Source organism: Thunnus maccoyii, chromosome 15, assembly GCF_910596095.1.
Source record: "Thunnus maccoyii chromosome 15, fThuMac1.1, whole genome shotgun sequence".
NCBI classification, from domain to species: domain Eukaryota; kingdom Metazoa; phylum Chordata; class Actinopteri; order Scombriformes; family Scombridae; genus Thunnus; species Thunnus maccoyii.
The window spans coordinates 18,753,062-18,763,356 of NC_056547.1; the positions used below are offsets into that span (position 1 = coordinate 18,753,062).

Sequence of the window (10,295 nt, forward strand, 5' to 3'; positions counted from 1 at the left end):
CAGGGCAGTCAGAGATCAGCCAGACAGCAGCAACTGTATAACACCAATGCAGCGTGGACAAAATAATAGAAACCATTTACGCTACGGCAGCACTACAGTAAATACCATTGTGGCAAGGCTCATAAATTTCATTGGCATTTTTCTACTATTAATTACCAACATTGAATGAAAAACCTTAAATGGCTTTAAAACAAATACCAAGTCAAGGAAAAATACACATTTAAGAATCTCAGCAATAAACATTATAAGTATTGTCAACAGTGTATGCAGAACTGTATTCTAAGATGTTCAAGAGTAGTACTAGTCTTGTTCCCCATGATCCTTTTGTGCTGCCAGAGAAAGAGCACTGTACTCATTTGCTTGTTATATTACAACCACTCATATCATCTTCCATTTGCATTTTTGCTAAGCTGTGTGCATCAGAAGCTGGCCTAGCATTTACAGTTTTTGCAAGCAAGGAACATCCAATTATCTTTATGTTTATTCAGCATCTTGCAGGTCATCTGGTTGAAAGATCTTCAACTGCAAATTATTATTCTCATTTGTAAAATTTCAATATCACAAAATAAAACTTTATTTAGAGTGAGGGGAAACGAACGACCGCGGTAAAGAAACAAAAGAGAAGCCAGGTGGATGAATCCGAATAAATACACCTTTTATTTGACTGATTAACAGATCTGATTATACAAACGCCAACACAGAGCTCTGAAATAACAGGACCAATCAGCGAGACAATGACTGTACATTCTTGATGTGACCCTCCCATACTCGGACCCCCCCACCCCCTTCCCTTTCCCACCCACCACGCTGCCCGCAGTAACTATGGAACTGAATCACTAGTGCTTCTTTCTGTACAAGTAAAGCTCAGCTACCCACCCACCCTTTTCCAGTGCGCTGTCTGTTATCTACAGGTTTGAGCCGTGTGAGGGAGTTTGGCCAATTGTAGAATTTGGTGCTGTGATGGACCTCAGGTGTCTCCTACACAGGACTAGTGCTTGACTGTGAAGTTTGATTCTGTAGTATATTTTTTTTGTCAGGTTTTGTTTGAGTAGTCTAGCAGACATGGCTGCCGTAATAATAGTGTATGCACTGTATTTAAACAGCTTGTAGTGTAAGAGCATAGTCATGTTTTTTTTTGCCTTTTGGTTGACAATGCAAACAGCCAAAAATCTCTCGACGTACAAGTCTAGGTTGTAATAACATCCTTCATTTTCTCTTATCTGCTTTGCTCTCACTCTCTCATACTCACGCACATACACACACACTCTCTCTCTCTCACAAACACACACACATACATACACAAATACTAGTATGTTCATCCCTTCATCTTAAAAAACAAGACTCTTTGCAATTTTGTTTCAGGCATTTTTTTGTTTTGTTCTCGAACTCTTCCTCTGTCCAAACGTGACTTGCCTCACATACATTAAACACACAATCACGCAATCACCCCTAGTCTAAGTGCAGTTTCCTCAACATGCGCCCTTCAGCAGTTCCTACCGTAAAAACACTAACTGTACCATCACAATAAATGGATGGATAAAACATCCACGCTTTCATTCTTGCCATTTATCCTTTTTCAACCTACCTCTCACTTCTTCTCATCCCAACCTTCACACCCACATTGGTCCCCCATACCCATTAACTCTCATGTAACAGACAGTCTTGTATGTAACAGTGACAAATACTCGCCCTCGGTGTAACAGCCAGGAAGGGAAGAAAGAGGGAGAGGGGGGTGGGGTGAGGGTGGAGTGGTGGAATGAGTTTGTGGGAAAGGGAGCAGGGGAAGAGAGGGCGAGTTCTTCTCTTTGAGGACAGTGAAAGATGACGGGGAGCAAAAACTGTGTCCACCTTTCCTTTTCCCCTGCTTCCCTCTTTGTTCCCCTGCTTCTTTGTGATGGAGCAGAGAGCGAGCGTAGAGGGAGGAAGGGCAAAAGAGGTGGAGGGTGACTGAGGTGGAGGAGGAGAGAAGTAGAGCAGGGTGAAGCGTGTTGGTCTTCATGTGTCCTGGCCGTCGGTGGCAGGGGTCTCGTGGGCATTGGGCAAGTCCGAGTCAGTCTCCCGGCTGGATATGCGGTCCAGCTCCGCTTGTACATCACTCAGGCCCAGCTTCGAACCTGTATCCATTATAGGCAGACACAAAAGGAACACAAACATTTGTAATACTGTATGTTAGAGAGAAATCTGTCAAATCGTTAAACAAGCATGCAGAAATACAATATTAGTCAGTGCAATAAATAATAGTGCGCTTTCATAGCATTAACATTAAGTGGCACCTTGGCACAAAGGTGATTACACATGGTTAGAATTAGGGCTGGGTCAAATATTTAATGCTAACAATATACTTGCAACAGTCTTGTTTGACATGTAAAATATGTCAACATTCATTTTATTGGGATGATCTTAAATGGCTTTTACTTAATGAATTAACAAAAAAGAAAGGAGAGGTCAAATGCTATAGCTAGTGAAAGCAGGACGAGTTGCAATTTCCTGCCCAGTTTGTTTGGCATTTCTGTGCCCAGCGCACTGCGCAAAGCACCCAAGTAGAGGGACAGGTGCAGGCAAGTGGGACTTTCATTCAAATCAGGAAGCACAAAGCGAGTTGATGGTATTTCGAGGACATTTGGTCTTAGAAAAGTTTCAATGAGAAAAGACATCTCACAACCAGCTCTGTCAGCAGCTTCACTCAGCTGATCATTTTGTGATTCTGTCAACAAGCTGCAAATGCATTTTGTGAAAACAGTCCTTTGTTAATACTAAGTAAAAATGAAATGGCGTTTCTTAACCTTTTTGAACCAGACCTTCAAGTTACTGGTAGACAATATGGAACAATGTTTCATTCAGGTTTCTGTGTTGCATTATGACAAATTAAATAGTTTACCATATGTTGTAATTATCCAGTATGAAGCACACCTATGTGGGAAATCATACCTTATCTAACATCATTCTGACGTGAGATTTAGTTTCATGCATTTTATTTCTACCTGACCTTGTTTTTTTGACTAACTTTATTCAGCGTTTATTGGCTTATGGCAGATATTGGAGAAATATCTGCCATAAGCCATTTCACTGAGACTGCATGAATATATGGGTATATATTGCACATAGCCAATTCTTTTCAGTATAAAGATATACGTTTTTCCCCCCATATCGCCCAGCCTTAGTTAGAATCATGTGTAATGTTTGTGGCAGATATTAGTTATGAGAAATGCAATGCAACATGCCCAAAAAAAAAAAAAAAAAGAAAAAAAAAGAGGGGAGTAGATTGGAGTCAGGGTATTAGAAGGGGAAACATAATGGGTCCAGCTGTCATTAAATAATTTACAAGTCAAATTGAACTGACAGGTGCTTTTTATGCCACCCAAGTAGGTGAAAAAAAGGAACTCTGAGACAAGTTGGCCTTTGGTGTTTTCTACATGGTCACTAATGTGAAATCCTGTTCTGATACGTATAAGCCAAGTCCAATTAAACCATCTAGCAGTTGTTGTTTTGCAAATGATTAACTGGTTCTTTAAAACAACAAAATGAAGGCGTACAGTGAAAAAGTAATTCAGTGGTGATGGGATCATCTCCTGGACCACTACAGTTCTCAGCCTGGGTAATTCCTGACTTAACAAAGCAACAAGAACTTTCATATAATCTGCATGTTAGAAAACTATAAACATACAAAGAAATAAACATGATTTATTGCCCTCAGCTCTATATTTTATGTGTTTGTAAAAGAAGTAAATGGGTGACACAGGAGGTTTGATCCCAGCATTGTTCCTCCTTGGATGCTGGAGAAAGTTGAAGGTTCAGGAAAGAAAGGGGTCAAAGGGAGTAAAGGGTTCAGAACGAAAAAATGACATACACAAGCAATAATAAATGAGGAATATCTCGCTCACACACACCTTAACGTGGCCAGCATCCTCTGACTAGTGCACGCACATACACACATTATGAATGAACACATACACACGTTATGAACGATGTTAACAGTGAGACTGCACAGCAAAGTGTAGTGAGTGTAGTTATTAATGAGAGACAGTTCACACAAGCTATAGGCATAAAGGTGATGGGTGTGTATTTGTGTGCTTGGGAGATGCACTCAGACACCTTCATGATCTTTTTACCATGTATTATGTTCAAGATGTCTGGAGTAGAGGACAGAAGGAGAGTAAAGAAATGAAAAAAAATGAGGGATTGGAATTGAGGGGTGAAAAGTCATAAATCAAAAAAGAAGCCAACTGCTGAGGAATGACAGAGGAGAAAGTCCTTTCAAACACAAATGAATGATCACTTTCTTGAGGATACAAAACCAGAGCTACCTCAAACAGAAGTGTGTGTGTGTGTGTGTGTGTGTGTGTTCTCACCTGACTTGCGTACAGTTCCTGGAGTGTTGTTACCACCACCCGGCGTCCCGGGCCCTCCTGTTCCCGCTTTCTTTGTCAGTAGACTGTTGAAGAAGTTGGCCAAGACACCCTCACTGGTTTGACCTGCAGCATACAGGTAATAAAGTTATAAAAACACACACAATGGTCAAGGGTGGTGGCTCTGTGTCTGTGAAGCAATAAAACACATGATGTACCTGACTGTGGCATTGCGTTAGCTACGTTGGCCGCTGCAGAGCGATTACTCGTCCTGGGGGAACCGGTGGGTGCTCTGCTGGTGGTGTCCTAGGGGTATAAACAGTCTCTCTCACACATATGAACATATAGGGTTATACTTAATGTTATGAGCCACAAGTAGAAAAAATGGAGCACTCACCACCGGTCGTCCTGCTGTCACAGCGGGCTGTTTGGCGAGCAGTGACTGCAAATTAGAGCACAATATGCACACTTACTCCAATTAGTATTTAATTAACATATCAAGACCCTCAACTCAGATCTAACTGGAATACCCGCAAGCAGCAAACCAACTGGCATTAGCTGAAGTGAAATGCTTTCTGACCTGCAATTTTACCAGAAACACTTGGTCGTCTTCAGCCTGAATCTCCTTTTCATGTACAATCTGGTGAGAGGCAAGAATTAAAAATGTTTTGATGAGTCTTTTTCGCTTCCAGCTCTTCTTTATAACAGTACAACAGCTACAGTAGTAAACTAGATTGGATAAAACACTCATGGTCCCTGCAGGGATGTGCGTTTAAGATAAGTGCATTGGCTGGAAATGCAAAAATGGTACAGAAGGAAATGATACATTACATAATCAGTCTGTTGCATTGTAAGATTAGCCCGCCAAAGAGGATCCCTTCAAGTCTCCATACCTTTCTGACAGGCGGTTTGACGACTACGTCCTCAAAGCTGTCGTCTGATTTTACTGTTTGGAAGTTCTCGTGAAGTATAGCGATCTTCTTCTCATTGTCCCAGCCTGATGGACTGGTAGTGGAGAAGCAGAGAGAGAGAGGGTTACAAGCCAAATACAGGCAGTGAACATGGAAGGAGACACACACACACGCACACACAGGCTTACATGAAGACAGCGTCTCTTTCCACCACTTGTGCAGGGCAGTGGAACGGAAAGCCGTAGAGTCTGTGGACCAGATATTTATATAGCACGTCCAGGTTCTTCATCTCCTTCACTGATGTGTAAACCAGCGATGCCCCATCTGTCACGGCTGTCAAGGATATTTCCAACACCACAACACACCATACTGACATTAAAAAAAATCCATATCTTAATAACAGGGGCACAAATTGCTAACATTATACAGAAGAACTAAGACAGTGTGAAGTCTTGGCTCATTTTTAATGCAATGACCCCAGAAATTTGAATTCTGTTTCCAGTCAGCATTGACAGGAGAAAATCACATCAAATCAAATTTATTTATAAAGCACATTTAAAAAACAACATTTGACCAAAGTGCTGTATAATAAAAAAACTTCAAGGAGTGCTGAGTAATCTATGACATTTATCGGACTCTCCTTGTAACAAAGCAATATCAACAACAGTAGTGCAGACACAGCTTACAATGGCCAAAATACTGCTTACAATGGCCAAAATACTGCAAAAATTATGTTGTTGGGAACTTTGCCTTTGGCCCTGAGAAGAAAATAAATTGTACTGCCGGTCACTCAGTTGTATCAGCATCCTTCATCTCTAAACAGATGGGAGGACAAAGCCAGAAATTCCAGTACCTGACCTGGAAATTGCAGGGTCAATGATACTGATCAACAGCCCCATTAAAACCCCTGCATATACTGCACGCCATAGTTGTTATGCATTACTGTAAAGGATACACTGCAGGCAGAAATGTCTGATGTGGGACTGGATGAAGTCCAGGTGTTCGTCTCTGTAGTCGTGCTCCTTCTCCAATGTGCTGATGGCATCACACTGTGGACAGATAAGTAGGAGTCAGACAGAGGTGAATGTGTTTGTGTGTGTGTGTGTGTGTGTGTGTATGACACAACAAATCAGCATCGTGCTGCTTTGAGACAAACCCTTTCAGATGACTTCATTCTAAAATGACCAAACAATGATGCTCTTTATAGCATATAGTGGACCACATGCAGTTATAATTTAAGCTGAAGTGTGTTTTGACACGAAAGCCAGCAGTGAGTGTGTGTGTGTGTGTACCTTGGTACAGACAACCACCACTGGTATGCCCAGGTTGTGTGTGAGTGTGTTCTCTCCTAATGGCAGCAGCACGCTCTCCTCCTCTTCACTCCTCCTCTGCGGGGTCCCGTCCTCCCCGCTGCCTGGCTCTGTGTACTCCTGGAACTGCTTTACAACTACATACACACACACACACACACACAGCATTAATGTACACGAACAATCATAAACAGAGGCTACAGTTCTAAATTATTATCAGCATTATCATTTTCATAACTGTATTTGCTGCTCGGGTTTATTACATTTTATCTTATAAGCAGTAATTATAATTTATGTGTGAGATATTGTAGATGCTGGCTTCCTCTTGTGTGGAAAAGATGTACTGCGCCACCATTACTGCAGGAGCTGCCATCCCATGTGAAACAGCTTCTGGTATCAATGGAGAGATGTAGTATCACATAGCTCTCTCTGTTACTCAGGGCTCTCAACATAAGGTCTGTGGACCTCTGTTGAGCCTTAAAGCAGGATTCAAGAAGTCCCCAGCATCCCTGAATTTCTAGATTATTTTATTAACTTTAGGTTAGCATGAAACTATGTACTACTGTGACCATTTTGATTGTAGTTTTTACCAACGATAACCCTATCAACTTACAGTGGAGAGAGTTTTGTTTTTCCAGATTTTTCAGAGTACACACATCCTCTCAGATAGGACTCCTTACACAACACCCTAGCAGGATCTGTGGTCCATGTTAATCTTTTTACACGGGCTACTTATCAAAAGTACTGTTTTCACACTTCTAAGAACATTTCTGTGAAGAAACACTGATGTATATTTTGTTTTCTACTTCAGCTACTAGTCAGTCTAACTGCTGTCAGTATGACTCACGTCTGTGCTCCAGCTCCCGCAGTGTTTCCGGAGGGACCCGGAGTTTGTCGATGTGTTCCCTAGCGACGGCGGCCCACTTCTGGAGAGAGTCCAGAGCGTTCCATGGCCGTGACATGTCAACCGTTATCAGCAGCAACGTGTTGCTGATTGCGTCCACTGGTACAGCTACTCCTTGCAGACCTTTGTGGTAAAGGTCTCCGTCTAACACCCAGGCATTACACCTGGTTTGATCTAAACACACATACAAAATAGACCAAGGGAAATACACACACACACACGATTATTTTAGACGTACTCTGTTGACTCTAGGATGACAATTCATCAGTCTACGAACTGCAATCAGTTGCAAGTTACCATCAATGTCGTCGTCATGGACACTGAAGTAGAGGTACTCCAGACCACGCCCTTTCATATACTCTTCAACTCCCTGTAGCTTAGCAACCAAGGTGGTCTTCCCCGATCCCACTTCACCTACACACACAAAAATAGGTAAATAACAGAATTATGGCCAGTAGAATAAAACAGGGTTTTTCCATGCCAGCATTCACTGCTATAACAACAACAAAAACAACAACAATAATAATAATAATGATGAGTTTAATACTTAACTCATATTACTTCCAGTTTAAAATATAGTTTGAAATGGCTAGAATTGAATTTAGAGTGGTAGACTAACTGAGAGCCAACATACCACACCACTGCTGAAGTTGCATTATGATAGATAGATAGATAGATAGATATTTTATTGATCCCCAGGGAAATTTAGACATCCAGTAACTTATACTCATACAAAACACCAATACACACAAGAATAAAAGAATAAAAACACAACAGTAAAGTGATAGTCTAGCCACCAGGACTACTACAGAGAACTGTCACTATGATAGACTATGTGCATATATGAGTGTATGTGTAAATGCAAGGTGATTAACAGTGCAAGAATAATAATTACTGTAAATAATATAAAATACAAATTGGAGATAATTATATAAACAAATACAAATAATTCATAAACAAGTAAGCACTACCTCCACGCAGCAAGGATAACAGACATGTTGGCATCTTGGATGTGGTGTGCACACTTGTACATCACTCACTGTCCAAAATTTGGATTGCACAAAACCTGATGCACGCACACACTGCAAACAATCCAATCATTTTTGACAAACAGCGTCATTATGACATGACTGAATCTTTTTATGCAGCCAAATTAAAACACTACTGAAAAGTTATCTGTATTTCTCTTGGCATTATTGCTAGTAACAGCACACCATTGTTATTGCTATTGTTGTCGAAGCTGCATCCATTCTTGCACCATGCCATGTGCATGTATACCGACAGGGGGACTCGATGCATCATAACGCAATGATGCTGCTCATGGATGGATAGCATAACAAAACCTGACAAATGGCCTAAATGCCACACTATCACACCCATAACCAACTCGCTGATTAGCTGGAACCGGTAGCAGGCAGCGGATTATCCTGGGCGGATGTGTAGATGGTGTGTGTGTGTGTGTGTTTGTGTGGACAGCAGCGGGACAGGGAGGCACCCTCTCCGCCTCAGTCACATAAAGCCCCCGTTAAAAAAAACACACACACACACACAGGCTGACGGTTCACCTCGTCCTCTCTGCACCATCTCTGCCTAGCTGCTACTAGCATGCTAGAATGACTTGCAGTGTTTCAAAGCGGCCCGTTTCTCTCTCACAAGACGATGATGATGTACTGTGTGGTTGTGTGTGTGTGTGTGTGTGTGAGTGAGTGTGTGCGCGCATTTGTGTGTGTAGGCGCTCGGGAAAAATACACCTGTCTCTCTTTGCTAGCCGCCGACGCATCATCAGCTACAAGGCTTGAACACAAAAGCACCATTCCTCCAGAGCAAGCTGGCTTTGTTATGGAGCTGTATTAAGTCTACCAGGATGACATGATCACCAGCTCATGAGCTATCCAAGCTATTGGCTAGCCAGCAGACTGCAGACACACACACACACACACACACACACACACACACACACATACACACACAGAGATACACACCCATAACCAGGACATTTTTCCCGGACGGTAGCTTCGATCTTGAATGGGTTGATACTTCACTCAGGATGGTCGACCTGCAGACAGAGCAGCCCCGTTATAACACGGCCAAACACAAGGCTTCATTCATTAATGACAGCTAGCCTAGTTAGCAGGCTAGCTGTCAAACCATCCTCATCACACAGCACAATAGACTCTCGTCCCCCTCCGCAAACCTTCCTCACAATAACCCAGCTTTAACTTCTTTACACCCACCACAAGTTCTGCCCGTCATCCTCTTCTGGGTTGGAGTTCTCCAGTGTGCTCTTAGGTCCAGTTGAGGTGGAGGATAATAATGCACTCCTCCCTGAAGTCGCCATCTTCGCAGGGGCTTGTAAACCGAGCAGAGCGCCCGGATGTAGCAGCTCTGTGCTAACCCCAGCCTGGTGCACATGCACGCCGGGGCCGGGGCGTGGTCCGCCCGCCCGCACAAAGCTGCGGGTCTGCTCCAGACATGAGGATGATCTCATCCGCAAAGTGACAAATCTGGACTGACTGAGCATCCACACCACATTCAATCTGAGTATACCATCATTCAGGTCAAAAATAAATCTGTAATGAATTGGTGATTCAAAAAAAAGTAATGTACATGTAGGAGTTTGTTTATGGTATAGGTATATGAACCGAATAGGCTGATGGCACACAGCCTATAAGCTATTATGAAATATTTTAGTATGCTTATCCTATGCTTTTATCCTGATATTATTGACCAGGATAAGTGGGCTTTCAAAAGACTGACATATCCTCTTACAGTAAACAGGCTATGTTGTCTCATGAATCTGTAATGAGGCACCGGGCAGGTCCAG

The 10,295-nt window shown here is 42.3% G+C and overlaps 1 protein-coding gene across 1 annotated transcript; it reads right to left on the bottom strand.

Annotated features, from left to right (window-relative positions):
* Window positions 1–634: 634 nt before the first annotated feature.
* dync1li1 (dynein, cytoplasmic 1, light intermediate chain 1) lies at window positions 635–10,007 on the bottom strand. The gene is made up of 13 exons (XM_042435204.1): window positions 9,706–10,007; window positions 9,454–9,527; window positions 7,769–7,885; window positions 7,415–7,645; window positions 6,550–6,704; window positions 6,213–6,306; window positions 5,446–5,581; window positions 5,240–5,351; window positions 4,927–4,986; window positions 4,744–4,788; window positions 4,565–4,652; window positions 4,350–4,472; window positions 635–2,114 (listed from the first exon to the last, which is right to left on the bottom strand). Exons 1-13 carry the CDS (start codon window positions 9,990–9,992, stop codon window positions 1,996–1,998), a joined length of 1,641 nt encoding a protein of 546 aa, XP_042291138.1. The 5' UTR covers window positions 9,993–10,007; the 3' UTR covers window positions 635–1,995.
* Between the last annotated feature and the right edge of the window lie 288 nt (window positions 10,008–10,295).

What these genes read in the sequence shown, in the direction of transcription:
- dync1li1 (XM_042435204.1), bottom strand. Translation starts at nt 9,992, where the DNA reads ATGCTCAGTCAGTCCAGATTTGTCACTTTGCGGATGAGATCATCCTCA. An exon ending in TGGTGGTTGTCTGTACCAAG is followed by an intron (nt 6,307 to 6,549) that starts GTACACACACAC and finishes ATCTGTCCACAG; the next exon opens with TGTGATGCCATCAGCACATT. An exon ending in CAGACATTTCTGCCTGCAGT is followed by an intron (nt 5,582 to 6,212) that starts GTATCCTTTACA and finishes CAGCCGTGACAG; the next exon opens with ATGGGGCATCGCTGGTTTAC.